Source organism: Platichthys flesus, chromosome 16 (assembly GCF_949316205.1).
Source record: "Platichthys flesus chromosome 16, fPlaFle2.1, whole genome shotgun sequence".
Taxonomy (NCBI): domain Eukaryota; kingdom Metazoa; phylum Chordata; class Actinopteri; order Pleuronectiformes; family Pleuronectidae; genus Platichthys; species Platichthys flesus.
In genome coordinates, this window is record NC_084960.1 from 15487557 (window position 1) to 15508878 (window position 21322).

Sequence of the window (21322 nt, forward strand, 5' to 3'; positions counted from 1 at the left end):
ACAAAAAAACAAAACTTAAAAATAAACAGCGGCAACAATATCTGAGGACCTTTTAACATTCTCAATGCAGGACTTGAAATATATGATATGGTGAAGTTAGAAGAAAATGTAAATCCTCTCATATAATCAAGAATAATGATTAAAATATGAATAATAACTTCATTGTATAGAATTTTTCTCAAAGTTACAACATGATTCACAAATTGACATCTATAAAAAGAAGTACAGCTACATTGAAAATCACATTGAGATGAGCGCTGAAGATTTAAATCCTGTGAGTAACTGGCTGGATTTCCACCACTTTTTGACCAGCAGACACAAAGCAGCGTGTAATACGGACCCAGCGGTTCACTGAACCTGTGATTAACCGACAGTTCCTGAAGGCATCGTGACTGACCCACGTCACAGCCGCTCCGCCCCTTCCAATAACATGCAGCGCGCTCCCGTGGAAAATACTTCGACCGAGTAACAGCGAGTCCCCGCGGCTGCACGGCGTTAATGTGGATAGTTTAGGCTAAAGCGAGAATTACTAAACTACGCGCACGGAGCAGGGATCAGTCTAACACCTGAAGAACATGGACTCGACCTGAGAGCGATGTTTTCACGACGCGCTGGAGACTTAAGAAGCGGGTTCCGGTGACAGTGTTCGTCTGTCAGGAAGTTTGACGCGCGCAGCTCAGGAGCGTTCCTCCGCTTTGTTTTGGTCGGGTAAAGTTGTGAGAGCACCGGGGGACCACCGTTACATTCCCGCTAGACCACCGGAACACCACCGGGGGACACCAACGGGACACCACCGGGACTTTGTGACGTTGTCGTGGAAGCAGGGGAAAGTCTGTCCACACTCCAGAGACCGAGTTTAAAGACAGATTTGCTTCCGAACATCGGTTGAGATTGTCCAACTTGACTGAAAACATCCCTGGTATTTGGACCAGAAACACTGAAAGGCCTCAATCATTCATCTTTACTGTTGTTTTAGTCCGTTCTGGCTCCATTGTGTCTCCATGGGAGTCAGATTTATGACTGCCAGACACAGGCCTGTGTTTTTCCTTATTTAGTTATATCCTGTTTAATAATAAAAGTTCAGATATGTACAGGATCTGTTATTATCACAGATAGTGTTGGTGCTGGGGCTATTTTGGATTCGAACCTGGCAACCCAGAGAGGAAAAAGCTTCAAAGTGATCAGGAAGAGAGGCCATTTAATCAAAATCGCGGAAAGTGTGCTGTCTTTTCCCTCGCAGATGGATTTCATAAAGGCCACACGGTTGTTGTTGCACCTTTTTTGTTAGTTTTTTTTGTTTTTGTTTTCACATTTTGTGGGACACCGTTCAGTTTGAATGAAGCCAGTGAAGAATGTGTTGGAGTGGCTGCAGAGGAGCAGAGGTGTGGACCTCCGCGGCTGGATCGGTCTGATGTAGGCTTTTCTCCCCCCCCTGTGAAACCTCTCATGTGACTCAGTTTGTGTTCACAACCCGGGGAAGCGTGTGGTTGTTGTTTTTTCCTGCTCCAACTTGAAAGAGGAGGACGAGCCCCCCTGTTACCTGCAGGGAGGGGAGGGGGTGTCAGCCCCTGCCATGGCGCCCTCACACGCACGCGCACCGGTGTGAGAAGAACTCGAAGACAGCGAATGGACGTGAACTACCCGTGCACCCACTGCGGCTCGGCTCCACTCGGGACAAGTCCCGTCTCGCCCTGACCCGGTTCGCCAGGGCAACAGGTGAGGACTGCTGTCAGCTGCGGTGCACGTGACCGGGCTGACGGGTTTACGATGAGGGAGTCCTGCAGCAGTCAGGACACATGGGGGAAACAATGGGAACCCAGATTTGTTTTAATGAAATAGGATTCAATCTAAAAAATACAAAGCAAAGTGAGCATAAGCAGTTTAATAGGAACACCTGGTCTCATCCTGCAAGGAATCGTACCTGCATCAGTTGTTAAAAGGAGGTGTTTATTCCATTACGTGATGCTTATGGGGGGTGTTGTGTGTAGGGCCGTCATGATACAACAATTTTAGACTTTTATACGATACTAGGATAATACAACTGATACTTGATGCCACTTACTGTACCACAATAAAAGCAAAACAGCTACTGATACACTTTTTTTTGTATTATTAACAACCAGCAGTCAGAAACATTCTGAACACATTCCAACGTTTTTAATACTCTTCCCACCCTTTTGGTCCTTACTGCAGTTGGAATCATTTTTTTGTCTGTTGTTATTTCATATGTGACAAATGACAGTGGTCTCATTAGACAAAACAGGCATCACGATGGTGTCCCTGTCTCATCAGCAGATGAATCCATAATGAAAATCCTCATTAGTTCTCGTCATATACAAGGTAGCTAAAACTGTGCTCGCACCTCAACAAGGTTTTTTGAATTCAAGACTAATAATAACAAACTGTCTGTCAGGGGGCATTATTCTGCATAATTAAGTACTTTTACATTTAATACGTCAAGTATAATTTCTTGACTATGCTTGAAATGTTGCATTTAATGTTTCTAGTGGAAACAGTAACAATGTTGTTAGTCTGTGGTGTTGATGTACTGTATTGCATTATACAGAGATGTATGGGATGATAGAAAAACTAAATGATCATGAAGCAGCACCTCTCTAAAAAATTTGAATCACCATGGAGGTTTATGGAAGGTCATTGCATTGATTTTTTTTATCTTGGTTTACCTAATAAGCTGAGTGTATAATTCAGATAAAGAAATACTGGATTATTGATTTATGTTTTTCAATGATATGATCAGAATCGTATTGAATAGATCGAGATACAGGCCACAGAACCTCATCATACTCCTTCATATATTTGACCTCTTCTGACCTTTAAATATTGTTATCCGAACCTGCAGGATAACCAGCATTTCCAAAACTCACACTGAGGTTCTACATAAATGTGTCTTTTGAAATTGATATTCCAGTGTGTCCGTCTGTGTTTAAACCCCGCCAAGCACATTTGAAACTCAAGCCAAGAACGAGGAGCTTATTCAGATTGCAAAAATATTCAAACATGTTGGGCTTCCCTGAATCCAAAGCACATGTGCACCTGAAACAGGAGAGACATCAGGGTGGCGGGGGTGATGGGGATGGGGGTTATGTGAAGCTCTGAGTTCAGATGCATCACCGGCCAGAGACAGAGAGAGAACTGTGGCTGGGAAAAACAGCCTCAGACTAAACACCTCTCAAAGCAGACAGAGAGGAGAGGGGGGGAGGAAAATCCATGTAAATCCTGCAAGTCCTGGAAATATGATACAAGGAAAATACAGTGGGCACAGCTGACTGGACTGGTACAGTGCAGCCGGCTTCGCCTTCAAATTCCCCACATTCCGCCTGGGAGGTAATTAAAGTCAGGAGAGATGAGAGGGTCTGCAGGGGATTGGACAGAGAGGTTAATTGTTGTTTTTTGATTCCAACGACCCCTGGAGGTGCATGTTTTGAGCGAGTGAGGTTTCTTAAAATCGGATAGCAGATCCAGCACTCAGGCTGCTTATGACAATTTTGTTTGGTTGAGAAGAGATTATGGTTCTTTGTTACCGGAAGGGACCACATCCATGCAACTAGTGGGGGTTCTGCACACCTCATAGACTCCATGCTATTTAGCAGGGGATGAAAACGCCATGAGCGTGAAGTCTTCAGGGTTGAAGGACAAAAGTCTTTGGCACCCACTCCTTTGGCAGGGGAACATGAGAGTGGCGGAAGCTTGAAAGAAACGTGGCAACGGTCTCCTGACCACAGTCGGACGTGCCCAACATTCCTGTGGGTGATTATTACCATGAAATCCAGAGAGTCAGTGTGTTGCCTCAGGTGCTGATGTTTCCCTTTTCATGCACAGAAGTCGTTTCCCGCTCACCTAGCTGCTCTCTTCTCCGATCGCCTCACCAATCCTCAGATCTCAGGCTTCGGCAGCCTCCATCCTCAGCCACTGACAGTAACTTGTCACTGGTTCTCTAGGTTCACCAAGCACATCACCACAGAGCTCCTGTAGACAGACCTGCTGCATGAGGCTTTTCCTCTTTTTCTTGCTGACCTTCAGGAAATGATTGACCTGCAAGTTCTGCTGGAGATGAAACTTGTTTGCTTGTGACGTTTGACTTATCAATGTAAAAACAGCATGATTGAAGCACATGCTTTGCACCAGCAGTGATTTGTTTTGCTACAGCATCAACCATGGTAATGCTTAATGGACTTTATTTATACAGAGCTTCTCCAGTGTTATTGAGAACTCAGAGCTCTTCACAGTACAAGTCACATTCACCCATTCACACACAATTATACAGCTCTTTTATACTCAGCTTTTTCTACCAGGCACCATTCACACACTGTCAGCAGAGCTGTCAGGGGGGATTTGGGGTTCAGTACCTTCCTCTAGGACACTTCAGAATGCAGACTGGAGGTGCCGTGGATCAAACCACTGAACTTCTGTCTACTTCCTCAGCCGCCATCCATGAGGATATAAAGAACCTCAATAATATCTGTCCCGATACTGATCTCACGAAGCAGATCAAGTGTCGGTCACATGCGTCAGATCATGGCGTGCAGTTTCTTTATCGTCATCAGTTGCATTCATTTAGGCACAACAAGCTGCCAAGTCAGCTTTTAGGGTCCCCGCAATCACTGCTTCAAGTTACTGTGCATCAAAAAAGTTTCATGCAGGGATGGATGCAAATAAAAAAGGAAAGAAATGTTATCAGATCAACTTCAGGATCAGTATGAGCATTAGTTGAAGTACTGGAGAAGGGAAGAATCAGTTCATCTCTCTGGTAGAGAAGGCCTTGGACTGTTTCAAGACTGAGGGAAAATCGGTCAAATCTCATCATCTGGTGTACTTGTAAAAACTAATGTTTAAAGACATCAAAGTCACAAGAAGACAAGTCCAATTGTTTTCATCTTTTGTTGAATTAGTTTGAATCCCCTGGATTTACTGGTCAGAACTTAGGGGAAACCCTGTCCATTGAAGGAAATGCCTCAGTTTCTAACGCCGTTGACGCCTTGAACAGAGCAAATGATGTTGCCCTCTCAACAATGGAGTTATAACAGCTGAATCTGTTTTCTGCAGCTCGTGCAATCAAGTAGTTTAGAGCTGGTAGATATTTAAAAAAGCCGAAAAGTCAGCGTTAGAATTCATTCTTCCCATGTGAGCTGTGCCAGAGCGATGTCTGCCAGTGTAGTTTGAGTTTCAGCCGTTTCCAATTGTCATTCTTTCTCATGGGCAAAAAACACAGCGCACATTCTCTCATGTGCTGCACACACTCGCATTCACTCGGGTCCTCAGTCAGAGAGATCTTCTGGTCTGTTTTCTGAGAGCTTAGGTTACATTTGTTACATGCCTGTAAGGGATCAAATGTGAAAAGGCCTGTGCTGTTGATGGATATTAGGCTCTCTAACTTGCATCACATTAAAACATTCTTTCATGTAAATGAATTACAGAGATACTTTTTATAGTAAGGTCACAGGACAGTCACTTTATCAGGCCAGCCTTCAGGCAATCATTTCTAAGATCTTGTTATCTATATATATATATATATATATATATATATATATATATATATATATATATATATAACTTAGAAAAATAAATATTAACGTAAGGCACATTTTATCTTCTTAGTTTATGCTGTGAAGTATAGTTCTCATAAATGCGGATACAATGAGTTTAATATTGTCATCATATTGTCTGATTATTTGGCTCTACTGGATACTATGAATACATTTTTCAAATTTTTTCCAACCTCTGTATTTTATTGATGTTTACCACTTAGTTGATGTTTCATTGGTTCTTGACAACCTTGGTCATAAGTCATCTCCCATGTGACTCAGAGAGTGTCAACACTCACACTCTTGTCTCTAAGCAATTCAATACTAACAAAAACAATCAGAGCCTCAGTTTTTATGAGCTTATTAATAACCACTTACTGTTTTTTTATTACTACAGGCTGTGGGACAGCAGAGGCAAGTTTCTGAGGGCCTGTTGGGGCACCATCGTACGCAAACTTTGCCACAATGAGTAAGTCTTCTGAATTCTGCTGTTAGGCAGACATTTGCTGCATGGTTTCCTCACAGTGTGAAATAAAAACAGAAACACACAATCACACCAAACACAATCCCTGAGGCCAAAGCCTGTGCGAGCTGCTGCTGCTGTTGCGGACACAGGGTTGGTTTTCACTGTTGTATAGATGGGGTCTAGTTCTCTCCACTGCTCTGTGGCTGTATGAAGTCTGTCCAAGCTACACAAGGAGAATATTTTCTCTCCGTGAGTTTGTCCAGCCAAGGCAGAGGTTGCCCTGAAATCAAACGTGGGAACAGGCACATCAAAAACACTGTTATCCCTCCCTGGCTCTAATACCATGTCATGGGATAGTCTCAATATGGCTTTAGTTAAAGATAACTGACTAAATGTCTCCACTCACCTTTTAGTGCACAGCTAAAGGCTCCTACCTCTCTCTTTCTATCTCTAACTTTCTGTCATTATTACACACTCAGATCATCCTTTTTCCAATCTGCACTCTAATTGGTTGTTTTCCCCCAACGTATTATCCTCTCCAGATGAGAGGCAGGCCCTCCACTCTATAATGAAGGACCTGGTTGCCCTCCAGATGACAAGACGCCAGCCAGTGTTGTCGTACGACAACAGCAAACCCAAGGTGCCGGCTCAGTCCAACAGACAGGTACTGTAACAGTCCATCCCAGTGCATCAATGTAAAGTTGTGTTTATAAATCATGATATGAACCTGGGAACCATGGACAAAAGTTTCACCAAAGTCAGTTACAATCAAGACTCTAAACATCTTGGTCCTAAAATTTAACAATTGAATGAATCCCAACAGACGTCCATGAACAGCTGTGTGTTGTTGTTGTTTGTATTGTCCCTCAGCAACGCAGTGTGCCTGCGCACTGTCAGAATAAAAGTCTGCATCAAGATCACACTCCCCAAGTCCTAAATCCTATTCAGGTGGATAATGTTAATTTGTGTTATTAATTGAAAAGGTTTACATGCTGAAATGCCTGTCACTGAGCATTGCTGCAGCTCCTCTTTTCAGCCTCTATCTGAAACACTTGGTTTCAGATCGAGGCCTCCCCCCCTTTCTCTGATAAAGCCTGGGTTTCTCTGTTTGGGCAGCTTGCCCACACTGTTTGATTGGTCAACTGTCTCTAATTCACTTAGAAAATGTCAGCCTCTGCTCTTACTTTACCTGTGACATCAGAATGCTCCATGTTTGCATAATGAAGGCAGTATCGGCCAGACGACTGTCGAGAGAGAAACTCTCTAAACCACAGACTTAAGGCTTTTTAACATAGCAGAACTTTAACATCCACAAAAAAACTATTTATCGAGTAGAAGAACGAAAAACTTGACAAGCATTGGATGTCCTTGAAGAGGAATATGAAGGGTGATAAAGACGAAAGTCTTCTCTGCACACTTTAAATCTTCAGGTGTCCATTATGTGTGAACTCAACAAACTGGGTGAGATTTTAGGTTGTGTCTAATGTGAGTGATGGTGAATTTCCGAAGGGTCTGAAAAGCTACCAAAGTATTTTTGTATCCTTATGGTCAATTGGTGTGTCAAGTAATGAGTTTTTACGATGAACAATTTTACTTGAAAAAAAGTGTAATTTGGTATCACCAGTTCAGGAATATTCTCATTGCCTATAGAATTTCCTCTGGCCCACACAGTTCGCTAATTTAGCATAATGACAGATGAATTTCCGATGTAGCCAACCACAACTCTGGGACCCCTTCATCTGAAACAGATTAAATCCAGTTATTTTCATCTACTCTCTCTAAAAATATATATTTTTCTTGTATGGAAAGTGGCCAGTAGCCCACCCACCCTCTCATTTTACCAATATCATTGAGTCGCGGCCACAGAAAATAACCATTACGGAAACTCATGTGCTTGGTTGTATTTTCTTAAAGCCAGAGATTGTCCCCCAAGGATAACATTCTCCACCATTTTCTCCGCTTTATAACTTTGTTTGTGCTTGTTCTGAGTGGAAGTGGGTGTTCTCTAATGATGAAGCAACGAAAGAAGCATGAAGGGACATGTGTTCCCAGCAGGCCATTATTGAGTAAGACCTACAGAAGACGACATGACATGTGGAAGTCATTCTTAAAGTAATTCAACTCCCAAAAGTCAAACTAATTGAGAAGGTTTGTTCAAATCCCAGCTTGGTCTTTTTGTGTGGATTTTGCATTTTCGCCCCGGGTACTGCAGCGTCCTCCGCAGTCCACAGACACGGACCAGCTCACACATATACGCAGATACTGTATGTAGAGAACATTGTGGGTCAAAGTCCACCAAGGTTGAACTTCACGCAAAGCCTCACTAAGATTTGGCTCACCACAGGAAGTGAGTGTTTTCTCCGCCTCCTTAATTGAACCGGGAGACCAAGGTTTGCCACTGATGCATCTGAGTCTGTGTGACTGGGCCCTAAGTGTGAAACTGTCGGATGCTCTTTTCTGTCTGTTGGCTCTGCGATGTTCAGGCTTTACTCCGCCTCACGCTTAATGTCAGCTGGGATTGGCTCCAGCTCCCAGCGTAAGGATAAGCGGTGTAGATAATGAACTGGTTTGTGGGGAATTAGCTGGAGTCAAAATATCAGCACAGTCTATCTTATGTGATTGCTTCTGATGACCACTGATGATCGTGACCTTTCTGTTTCTGTTTTCCCCCCCAGGGTGATGTCAGGATAAAGTTTGAGTTCTCAGGGGAGAGACGGTGAGTTTGTGTCAGGCTTTGTTTACATGCAGAATAGGTATTCTACACACATGCCTGTATACGGTACATCCATAAGTGAGTGAGAGCGAGCAGGAACAGAGGCAGACATAAACACACTCACGCACGAGCTGTTCCTGTCACGTTTCAGCTCATGAGAAACGAGCACATCTCAGAGTCAAACACAGGCTCCAGCTCTTAATTCAGACTGGTATGTGAGCTGGAGAACACAGAGGAAAGGACTGTGGTTACTCTGCGGCTGCCAGTACAAACTACAAATATGCAAGGTGTACTGAGAGGATTCGCTCTCTCTGAAAAAACAGCAGCTCGTGTGTACTCTGCTTGCATGTGTGCATGTAACTCGAAAGCAGTTTCCTGAGCAGCCACTGCAAAGCTCTCATAATCTGTCTGTCTGTTTGATTTCTTCATTTCTTTTCACGCGTAGGATCTTGATGTTTGGACGGCCTGTGCAGTTCGAAGAAATCCAGCAGAAAGTTAAGACTGTGTTTGGTCAGCAGTTAGATCTCCATTACATGAACAATGAGGTAAAGTGGCGACTCAGCTGCTGGTTAACCATTGATTCCGCTTGATTGTTTATCGTGTTTGTGTGCAAAGAAATCTGATATAGACTATCATTTTCATATATTTTGACATTATTTTCTGAATTCATATTTTATCCGATTAGATGTCTAATACAATCTAGTGATATGTCGATTTTCGGTTAGTTTCCTCAGGCCAAAGGTTCCATCTCAATCTTTAATTTTAAGATGTCAAAGAAAGAAAGAAAAGTTAGAAATTAAAAAAAATCAGGGAATGATTTGGTATTTTTCAATCAAAATAGATAAACAAAAACTGTAAAGATGTACAATAAATAAACTTCACTGAGATGGGATAATTGCAATACAATAATATCTATATACCATATTTATTCAAAAGCTAGGACAAATAATTGGCTTCTAAGTTTTTTGTTTGGTTGTAACGTGTTTGAATATATACTGTGTTTTTTCATATTTATCAAACATTTGTTCTTCATATGTTTGCATATGCATGTGTTGGTTCACGTGTTTGTGCGAGTGTTGATATGTCGGACTTGTGTCGTGGCAGTTGTCGATCCCTCTGCGGGGCCAGGACGACCTGGACAAGGCAGTCGATCTGCTGGACCGAAGCTCCAACATGAAGAGCATCAAGATCCTGCTGCTCACTCAGGAGCACAGCAACGTGAGACACAAAAAACACACACACACGCGCGCGCTCACACACCCACAAACTTGGTGTGCGTTAACAGTGCACAGATGCAACACTGCCCTTTCTTCATTGCACAGCCCTGTTGTGACAAATCCAGGTTCCTCTTACTTCGTCGTTGCACTCGCTGACATGAAGCCATAGGTTAATTCTGTGTGTGTTCATGTTTAAACTTTTTGTCCCCTCCCCCACTGTCTCTTGACTCTAGGTCTCCTCCCCCTCTCACCATGTTCCATGTAAACAGGTGAGGATCAAGTCGTCTCAATCCACTGGAGACGTTAGCGCGGCATACCAATCTGCCGAGCCCAGAGGGCGCCACCTATCAACCGGTACATATCTTTAACTGTCATTAAATGTGCGAAACTGATATTTTACTGCAGCAACTTTTTTTTCCAGATTTGAATGTAAATATGATCACCTAAGAAGCCTCAACATAAATACAGTAAATATTAATTTATAGGCAGCTGTCATGTCAGCGGCCCTCTGCCGGGTCTTTTTTACTACCTCAGTTTCCTTTTCTCTGTTGCCTCCACTCTCTCTCTCTCTCTCTCTCTCTCTCTCTCTCTCCCCCTCTCTCCCCCTCTCTCACTCTGGTTGTTCTTTCTTTGGCTTCCCCTTCTAGCAATGGGTCCTCTTCCTTTTCCTGTTCACCATCACTAGACGATGCCTGCTGGATAGCAGCCAATCAGATTACGGAGCACTATTAGTATGGTAGGCCAGTGGCCTGGTTTAGGATCTTTATTTTGTTTCCCCTAGAGAACTGGGGGGGGGGGGGGCAAAGTGGCTGCAGGGGGGGTTGAGTTCTGAACTTCATGACAGCTCCAGGCCATAAATGTAAAAGCTCTAGTGTTTTTTTCTTTCATTATTTATGGATCTGTGTTTGAGTTGAGTGTCTGCGTGGTTGCTTTGTGCTGCTTGTTCTCAATATAAATACATCTCAACATGGGCCCATTAGTTTAAATGGGCAACATTGTTGCTGCAATTTAAAAAAAATACAAATATTGTTTTATTTATGCTCATAACTGCTGTCTAATCCCAGGTTCTCAGAACACTGGGCGTAGCTCGCCGCCTCCTGGCTATGTGCCCGAGCGCCAGCAGAGGATCGCCCGCCAAGGTTCATACACCAGCATAAACAGTGAGGGGGAGTTCATCCCAGAGACCAGCGATCAGTGTGTGAGTCATAGCTTCACAATAAATGGGGGAAAATCCGCTGTGAAAAAATAATTCTTGTGATGTGTTTATGATCTCGAGACTATTCAAATTGGTTCACATAAACAACCTTGGCCTCAACAGCTTGAAATCAGGACCTTTACTGGTTTTTGAAGTTGTTCTGCTAATCAAAAGTTTTACAGTCACTAAAGTTGTTCAGCTGATTGTGGTCACATTTTTATGCAGGAATGTTAAGAGTTGTAAAGCAGCTAAATTAATTTGTGAGTAGAAGGTCGAGCTAGGCATTCATCGAGTCCCCACACTTATTCATTTTAGGACAGACTCTTCTTCTCGAAACATGTACACAAACCCGCACACACACAGACACACACACAAGCACAGCTGTTATTTTCCATTGTGCCCTGTGCAGGTGCTGGATCCCTGGAGCAGTGCAGAAAACTCTGTCTCTGGAAGCTGTCAGTCTCTGGACAGCAACTCAGACAGGTGAGGATCAAACGCTGGCCGCCAACACTTATACTGGCACAGGAACTCCCTGTCTATTTCATGTTTTATTTTTGGAATAACTGTAACCATCTCTATGTCAATACCCAACTACGATCTGTGGAAATGGCTATTTTACTTTGGAAAACCTCTCAACATGTTCATACTTCTTTCACACTCTTTTTCTCGTACAGCCCGTCATTGAGGAAGTCTCGCATGCACAGAGCTAAAAGCTACCCTGATAATCGTCAGGAGTGCTCAGGTGAGAACAGCTACAATCAAAGAACCTTCTAACAGCATTTTGGTATGACTACTGAATTTCCTCGACTAAAAGTAGCCTATGTACTCAACTCAATGCCAGGACTCTAGGTTATGAAGTTGTGCATGATCTAGTCCTGCAAATATTTCACTTTAAAAAGCATGTTCAAATACTAATGCCTGAAACAGGAAGTGTTGCAAATATTTAGGACGTACGCGACTGATATAGACATTGAAACTGTTTTGCTGTAAACCGCATGGGTACACAAAAATCCAGCTTTGAAACATCTGAGAATACAACATCACTGATTTGATAAAGAATCCGGCTCATGATCTTCAGTGCTAGCCTGTCGTGACCTCATTCATTTACACAAGCAGTGTTTAAGCACCTCATGTGAACAGTATTTTCATTTTAAGTATAAGCTGTAAGGGAGAGTCATAAAGTAGCTCACATGAACGCTGTGTGACTCACCGTGCAACTGAGCTAAGCTGTGGTTGAAATACAGAGTAATCCTGCTGACCTTTGACTTGTTGATTTTTGCTTTCAGACAGGGAGAATCATGTGTATGACAGGGTAGCTGGAAAGGGTGGCACCTACCCTCGTAGGTACCACGTCTCCCTGCATCACAAGGACCACAGCGAAGGTAAGATGTCTCCATTTATCCACTCTGTACCTGGTCTCATGGGTTCCCTCTGTGGTATTTCCTCCATTAATCTCTCCCGGTCATCACGGGACATTCACCTGAGCCTCTGTCTCGCTCTCCTGCAGGTCGTCGGACGTTTCCGCGGATTCGCCGTCCCCAGGGGAACCTGTTCACCCTCGTGCCTTCACGTCGGTCACTCAACGGCAGCGAGGAGAGTCTGGGCAGCTGGCAGCTGGTGGATGCCCAGGGCAGGCTTCGTCCCCAGGATCGTTCTGTTGCCCATAAGTGTGAGTGTTGATCTGCAGCAGCTGTTTCTTGGAAAATACACTTTACTTTTTAGGATGACATGAATCTATGAGAAGTGAAGCAAGGTTCAACGGTAAATGCCAATGACGTTTTTTTAAATGGTAGGTCAATGAAAATGGTGCTATTGATTCCAGTTTAGTCAGTACCGAATGAGTTACTATGCGTAATTTAAACAGCACATGAGGTTGAAGGAACACTTTGGAAAATACCTTTGTTTGCTCTCTTATCATAACCAGATAAGAATAAGGTGAACTTCTTACATCCCATAGAGACAAAAATCAGGGATATTTTAAGCCTAACCACAACGTCTGGGAGAAGCTTGTAAGGAAAGTGTGCTAAAGGGTAAAAGTGAAAACAATGCTTTTGTAGTTCTGTCAAGCCATTAGAGGTTTTTCATGTTACTTCTCTTCTAATGTAAAACATAGGTTAACAGGTGTGTTAATGTTTTTTCCGCAGCACCCAGCGCCCCAGTCACATGGCGGCGGGGGAAGCTCCTGGGCCAGGGGGCATTTGGACGGGTTTACCTGTGTTACGATGTGGATACTGGGAGAGAGCTGGCTGCCAAGCAGGTCCAGTTTGATCCTGACAGCCCTGAGACAAGCAAGGTGAGATGCTCGCTAGTATCTAAACATGGAGTATCTAAACCTGCCTGTTTGGAAAGGACTGTTGTTCGGCCTGTGGTGAAGCTGCGAGCAGTTCTCTATTACGAATGGCTGCTGCTGCACAAAGAGTTGTTCACATGTTTATTCAAAGTTCGGTGAAGTACATATCAGTACGCAGAACCCCGAACTGGAGAATCAGTTGTTGTCGTGAAAAGAATGTTGTCATGATAATCTTTCGTTGTTGAGTCCCAGCGACTGTTCTGCAGAGCCCTGGTTGTTGATGCTTGTTGTCACAGAAACAACAGGTGCAGTGTCTCTTTTTGATTCCCCAATTCTACTTTTGCTTTGGACATTACCTCTTAATAATATTGTTTGTTTTGCTGACATTGCATGTAGACATTTTTGCTACCACCCAAAGCTCACTTCCCATTGTCAGGAAACGGCATTACATCATAATGCTCACTTTTCTCACATTTTACGAAACTCATCTCTCGAACCATTAGAGTAAAATATTAAACCTTCGGTTGGTTATTAATCAAATCACACGTTGGCTCAATAAGAATGACCTCATGTGTTGTGAATGTTAAAGTGTAGGAATGTAGGTAGTTAGCATAACTGACTGAGCCATGGATTTATGACTTTACCTTAATTTTCGTCAGAAAACTAACTAGAATGACAATCAGTAGACTGCTGACTTACACCAAGGTCCATCACTCCACTTAAATTCTGCACCAACTCTTTCTTTTAAAGATGCATTTAAACTGTCGAATCCCTCCTGAATCCATATTATAACATGTCTGTAGCTCTGTTTGCCTGCAAAAAACCAACCCCTATTATTAAACCACATTTAATTCGCAAATTGCACACAATCATTTATCAGTCAACATGTATGCCTGATTTTTCACATCAAGATCCATGACTTGTTCTCTGGGATATGGTGTCAAACATGCAACTTTAATGAAAAAGCAACTCCTGGTTTCGTCTTCTTGTCTGGATCTGTGCCATTCTCTCTTGGCCTATGTCCCATCCTTCAACCAAGTTTCTGTGTATGTTCAGTAGTTCTTGTGCAATCCCGCTGACACACACACAGACAGGGGTGAAAACACAACCTCCTTGGAGGAGGTGATAATCAAAGCACAAGGGAAAAAAAATGAAATAACCCACGGGGAGGAATGTATTGAAGAGGTTATCTCTCCTCCCTCTGCCTCCATTTTAATGTGTCTTCCTGTCTGCCACAGAGAAAACATGCACTGTCACTTCCTGTATATGTGTGTTGTGGTGGTGGTGGCGGAAGAGGGGCGACAGGTCAGCGTCCCCTTGGCCTTCCATCACCCTGCCACTCACTTGCACACACACTCACCATCTCTTACTCCCCCAGTTTGTAGCAGATGGGAATTAGTTGTTGTTTCTGTTAAAGCAGCCTCTGTTTTGGGACTTGTAGATGACTCTGTGCGTCTCTCTCTCTCTCTCTCTCTCTCTCTCTCTCTCTCTCTCTGTCTCTCTGTCTCTCTGTCTCTGTCTCTGTTGTGGCCTATTTCCCTGAGGTAAACACACACTTGTTTTGGGGAACTGTGCCGTTGACTTTTATTTACTCTCTGCTGTCGGTGTCTATTTTCGCAGAGTCCACATGCAGCCATAAATTACTCTTTTTCATCGCTGTGTTTAAGGTTATTTGTTTGCGAGAGATGGCAGGGATTTGTCATGTCTGAAGAATGCAAACAGAAACAGGAAATGAATAAAGCCGCTCTGTTCAGACATGACACCCTTCATGTTTAATCTCTGAGATCTGAGTCGTGATCGCACTCTCCATCTCAATGTCTCTCTGCAGGAGGTTAGCGCTCTTGAGTGTGAAATCCAGCTGCTGAAAAACCTGCATCACGAGCGCATTGTGCAGTACTACGGCTGTCTGAGGGATCTCAATGAGAAGACCCTCACTATCTTCATGGAGTACATGCCGGGGGTGAGTCCAAGCAGCGTCACAGGTTCAACCAGGGGTCAGAGCAATGTGTGTTTTCTCAAGTTGAAAACTAGAAATCAGATCTTTGAGCCTTTGCGTTCCACAGCATTTGCATATGATGGAATCGTATCAATAAGATTATAATATCACAAAACAATTATAATTTAAACTCATATAACTCAACCAGCTTAACATAAATATTTTATTTGGTGATATTAAGAAATGTAGGCATTTAGAAAAGGGATTGTTCCCCTTCAAATTATTCTATATATATAAAAAAAGTAGTTAAGCGGCTTTTCAACAACACTTTTTCTATAAAAAAAATTTGAAGTAACCTTGCCCAGTGTTTTAGGCATTTTAAAAGGAGTAAAGCGACACATACCAATGCTGTAAAAGACGAAAAAGACATTGATTGTTTAGTAAAACAATAGGTTGGGTGGTTTATAGGTGAGTTCAGGTGAGAAATCCCCCTGGAGGAGAAAATAAAAACAGAACCTGAAAATGAATAATGATTGCCAAATAAAAACCTGCCACCAGTGTGTAGACATATCACTTAAAAAACTATAGAAAACAAAAAAAATTGGTTGTGCAGTCTTCCAGTCGTCAGCTAGTTTTTATGGAAATCAGTTCTGTAGATTTTGCATAATCCTGCTTCCAAACCAACAAACAAACAAACAAGAAGTACTAGAGTACTACCCCTAAGGCCCAGCAGTCTCCTTATGAAACCACATTGAATGAGAAATCAAGGGAAAATTTTAAAAAACACCCTCGCTCACAATGCTAAAAAAAGCAAACAAATTCCGGAATGCACACCAAAATGTAATGGATTCTTACCCAACCACATCCCTCCACCAAGTTTTGAAATTTGTTAAGTCTTATGGTGGGGGTAGATATGTTAAGAGACACTTAGTGAAGAGTTATTTCAGGCTCTTTCACTCCATACATCCTTGGTTCAAATCTCAAGTGATCTTGTTGGTGATCGTAACACTTGTGCGTATTCACAGTCTGTTAGTTGTTGCACTGACATCTTGAAGCAGTTGAATTTGAAAGATGCATTTTTCTTATTATCAGGGTTCAGTCAAAGACCAGCTGAAGGCGTACGGGGCCCTGACGGAAAATGTGACCCGGAAGTACACGAGACAGATCCTGGAGGGGATGTCCTATCTGCACAGCAACATGATCGTACACAGGGACATAAAAGGTAATGCGGTTTAAATACACAAGCCTGTTTATACAGGAGATGCATGAACAGACAGAGATGCTTGGGTTTCACCACGTGCAGAAGATTATTGAAGATGAGTTCAAATATTTGATGTGTTCCATGTCAACTGTGGCTCTCAGGTGCCAACATCCTGCGGGATTCAGTGGGCAATGTGAAGCTGGGAGATTTTGGCGCCAGCAAGAGGCTTCAGACCATCTGCATCTCTGGCACCGGCATCCGCACAGTGACCGGCACCCCCTACTGGATGAGTCCGGAGGTGATCAGTGGAGAAGGCTACGGCAGAAAGGCTGACGTCTGGTAAGGCCCAGGAAATACACAGCAGTGTCATTTAAAGTTCATCACACAACTGGATAGATGTCCTTTTTGACCCTCATAACTATTATAAAGATATTTTGCCTTCATTTTTGCAAATAATAAGATGATGAGAGACTCCTCATGTTTTTTTTATGGTCTTAATTTTGATTGATCTCAACTTTTTCTTATTTTGATCATTTACGTTACTTTTTACCACCTTTTAAAGAATATTTTATTGTCAAAATATCGTCTGTTTTTAAGCATCTGTTGTTCTTTTTTACCTACTTTTGTCTCGTAAAGTCACATGAGCTGGGTGTTGTATAATTAAAATCTATCATTATAATTAATTACAGAATTAACTTGCATAGTTTTCTCGACTGCAGACATGAGTCTTTCACAGACGTATTAATCTCAGCATTCATGTTTGCCGATATGAAAACTTTCATCTTACAGAAAAAAACCAATGCATGTAAATGTAAAAGATTTATGGTTTGACATTGCCAATTTTTTATATACATAAATATTATTATTATATCTGTATTGGGAATTCTTCCCTATTATTGTTATAAGCTCATCGGTCGGGCTCTTATATGAATGGATTCATTGTTAAAAATCTTTATTGCAATCAGTGCAAAAGTGACAGATAAAAATAATGAAACAGTTTTTTTGGCCAAACACATATTAAACGAATCCCTGTGCACTTTTAATTTGGGATTTTTAACGGATTTACAAGTTAGCTATTGAAGCTTCTCTGATAATCTAGTGTCACAAACATTGGAGCACTTGGTCCTGTCAGGGAATGATATCTGTTAATACTGCTGAAGTGAATGCAACAATTTCGTGGGAGTGTCAAACACTTGCATACAAGTGTTTTTTTAACAAAAGCTTTGCATCTCTTTGTTAAACTAGTTCAGTTTGAAATGGGAACAAAGGTACTGACATTTACTGACTGATCTATCTGTGAACTTGAAAGAATGGATAATATCTACTTATTACTCTTTAAATGACAGAAGCTTGATGCTTGTAAAACACATTTTAATGAATTGTGGTGTCTTCTGTATGTATCTCACTTCTTACCACGCTCCCACACACAGAGCACAGAACATTCCCTTATGAATGTGATTGGCTGGTCACCCAATAGGGCGGGTAATGTGATTGGCCGACAGCCAGTCAGACAGGTCATAACAGAGGTTGGTATGTTCCATGTTCTGAGCCGAGGCCTGGAGGGGGAGTGATGCTCCCTGGAGGGCGTGCACCTCCCCAACAGGTGGAGGAGGCTCTCTGCAGACAGCAAGTGTGAAAGTTTCCACTCCAAACATTCCTTCAAAGCAGCTGGGACAAAGTGTGCGGTGTTTGTTTCAACTTGTTATGAATTACTAATCATGCACATCTTCTACAGGAGCCTTGGCTGTACAGTGGTGGAGATGCTGACAGAGAAGCCTCCATGGGCTGAATATGAGGCCATGGCGGCCATATTCAAGATCGCGACCCAGCCCACCAACCCAATTCTACCCTCAAACACCTCCGACCAGGCACGGGACTTCATCCGCTGCATTTTCGTGGAGGCCAAACACAGGCCGAGCGCTGAGGAGCTGCTCAGACATCCGTTCTCTCAGATTTTGTGCTGAAACCCGCCTGGTTCGTGAACTTTCTTGCCATGAAGTGGCACGGCAGCCTCGGCAGAATCTGCAGCTTCCTCGAAATCGAACCGTGACAGGAGTCCAGACCTGGAACAGTGTGAAACCCACTAAGCCTCTGCCACAATGCAGGTGCTTCAAAGACGAATCGGTGTTCGCTCACACTGATCCAAAGTAGAGACAAAGAGAGCCATACTGTCAAACATTGGGGCCTTTAAAACCAGTGTTAGTACAAAAGTCACCACCAGGGGGAAACAAAACACAGATGAAGTATCACTCAGATACACACACTCCAATTGCAGCATCAGTGAGTCTCTGCACATGATAACGTATCCTCCCCTGTGTTTACCTTCACCAGTGGATGTTGATCGCCCCCCCACCCCCCAGTGCACTACAGTGTTAAAGGTTTTTCCAACTTTGGCAATTTGCAGCTACTTCCTGTTTCTGTTCCTGCTCTGGAACAAAGAAAACTCCACCCTCAGAGTTAGAACTTCGTTACCAATTGGTGGTTAAAAAAAAACAATAGATGAAGTGATATCACAGTTTTGTCTTTAACTGGAGTTTAATAGCAAAATATTGTTCAGCTGTTGAAAACCTCTGAAGTCAATAAGCTACGTCATGTTTTGGTTTGAGCCCCTCAGATGACAGAGTATGTGCCTTAGCGATCACAAAGTCATGACAAGAGATAAATGCACAATTGCGTCCACTATCTTAAAGCTCCAAAGACCACGATGCACTGCAGCTCCTCGCTCCAGTCAAAAGGAGAGAGAGAAGCATGAGATTTCACTCTTAATCTTTCTGCACGAAAAAAAAAATTGTCACTGTCATTATTGCAGACTTTATCTAAAGAAGCCCTCAAAAATCTGAACCCACTCCAGAATTGAATGTGTTTTCTTGGGTCATTCCCCATCCCTCCAAAAATGTAATGGAAAAAGCTTCAGTAATTTTTGTATTATCCTGTGAAACATAAGCTCCATGTCGGAGGTAATTAAGAAAATCAGTGCACTTCAGTACAGACTAAGGAATTGAATTGAATCATCATATACAGCATGAGGACGCGTGTAACAGTGAAAGAGGAGCTGAGTGTGGATTTCTCTTCTTAAAGTGAGTCGTCTTTGGTTCTACCTCTTGCCTCAGTGTGACTTCTCCTTCCAGCTGCCTTCTTCCTCTCGCAGCTCTTCAGTATCACAGTTGTTCTGAGCCTACAATGTGCCAAATAGGGACGGAACAGGGTCATGGTCTGAACTTGGTATCAGTCAGCTGACGGGGCTTTTCATGTTCAGAGACAATACAAAGTAAAAGCCATAATGTGGGACTTCCTTTGCTGAGGATCATAGTGTCCATTTGTGTCCGGCCCAAACATCCTTGACAGAGAAGCCTTAGGTTAATGATCGATTTTCAATCAGATGCACTTTTATGTCAAATGAATGTTGTGGTTTTTTGTTCTCGTTACCAAATTTGACTTAAAATGTGAAAATTGTTTCACTTTTATTTAAATCCCCACATCCATTCCAATTAGATTTTATAATTAAATATAAATGTATAAATATATTTTTTATAATTCGACTGTGTCAAAGTTAATGATACTTCAAGACATAGTTTCGTTCAATTGTAGGAAGCAGCTGGTTTTGCGGACATTACAGAAATGGAGTATATAAATGAAAAATGGGTGGAAAACGAGCTCTGGCTGCACGCTTCTTGTTCCAGCTCCAAGAAAATACTTTCCACACATCCAAAGAGATTCATTAAAATGATCACCTGACAGTTTATGGAAACTTTGAATCATTTAACTATTGTACCTTCTAACATTGAAGAGGTCTCATGAATAAAACCTTGAAAAAGGCTTCATTTACAAGAGAAGCTCCAAGTAAATCTTTTCCTCTGATCTGTGTTATTAAAATGAAATTGAGGGGTGTGTGAGAGACAGAGAGGAGCAGGATCAGAGCCAGTGCTGGATGTCAGAGTTCGCTGTTCAAACCAGAAGACGACTTTGTTTATCCCAGGGGGCTGCAGCAAATGGTTTTCAGGGGCTGTAGCCTTAACATGAAGATGCTTCTACAGGATAAAGGCAGCTTGAGTAAGTTCAGTGTTGAAGAAGACAAAGGACCCTGGGATAATCAAAGGAATACAAACTAGTTCTCTATATATCTATATATGTAAATGTATGATTATGTATCATGACAGGACTTGCAGTGCAAAGTCTAATGTATCAAATTTATTTTACATCAAGAAAAGAATAGTATCTTTAATGACTTATATGTATAAATATACATATGTATATGTATTTGTCATGGCCTCTACAAAACAAATAAAGATTTTTTTTAATTCTGTTTGTTGTTTTTATGCGTCCGTGCTGACGACAGCCAGCAATCGGAGGCTTTATGCTTTTGTAAGTGCGTCCCATTCTTGTGAAGACAATATCTCAAGAACGTGCCCGGATGGAACTTCTCCAAATTTGGTTGATCGAGGTTGAACTGATTCGATTTTTGGTTGTCAAAGGTCAAAATCATTGGAACCACATAAGCAATGTTTCTCTGCCTTATGAACGCAATGTGTCTTTGAGGGAGTCCTTTCAAAGTTAGTGTCAATGTACGATTGGACTCAAATAAGACGTGATATTAGCTAAGAGGTGAAAATGCTGTGATTGGTGGAGGCATACAACCGGTAACTGTAGTCCGTTGGTTTGTCTACATGCATCGGAGGACAGTTGTGCCTTGTCCAGACCCAGTGAGTCCAGTAAATGAAAGCACGCAGGAGACTGAGCTCATTGTTGGCTCCGGGAAGCCAC

The 21322-nt window shown here is 42.4% G+C and overlaps 1 protein-coding gene across 1 annotated transcript; it reads left to right on the top strand.

Annotated features, from left to right (window-relative positions):
• The first annotated feature begins 455 nt into the window (after window positions 1-455).
• Window positions 456-20859, top strand: map3k3 (mitogen-activated protein kinase kinase kinase 3). The gene is made up of 17 exons (XM_062408380.1): window positions 456-1716; window positions 5941-6012; window positions 6552-6673; window positions 8685-8725; window positions 9168-9267; window positions 9827-9940; window positions 10173-10293; window positions 11004-11137; window positions 11544-11617; window positions 11809-11876; window positions 12421-12516; window positions 12642-12803; window positions 13279-13427; window positions 15253-15384; window positions 16453-16582; window positions 16723-16900; window positions 18297-20859. The coding sequence occupies exons 2-17, from the start codon at window positions 6009-6011 to the stop codon at window positions 18523-18525; spliced, it is 1854 nt and encodes a 617-aa protein (XP_062264364.1). The 5' UTR covers window positions 456-1716; window positions 5941-6008; the 3' UTR covers window positions 18526-20859.
• Window positions 20860-21322: the final 463 nt, after the last annotated feature.

Excerpts from the sequence above, each read along its gene's own strand:
- map3k3 (XM_062408380.1), top strand. Across the intron at positions 10,294-11,003 it reads AGGGCGCCACCTATCAACCG|GTTCTCAGAACACTGGGCGT; the intron begins GTACATATCTTT and ends GTCTAATCCCAG. Across the intron at positions 12,804-13,278 it reads TCGTTCTGTTGCCCATAAGT|CACCCAGCGCCCCAGTCACA; the intron begins GTGAGTGTTGAT and ends TTTTTTCCGCAG.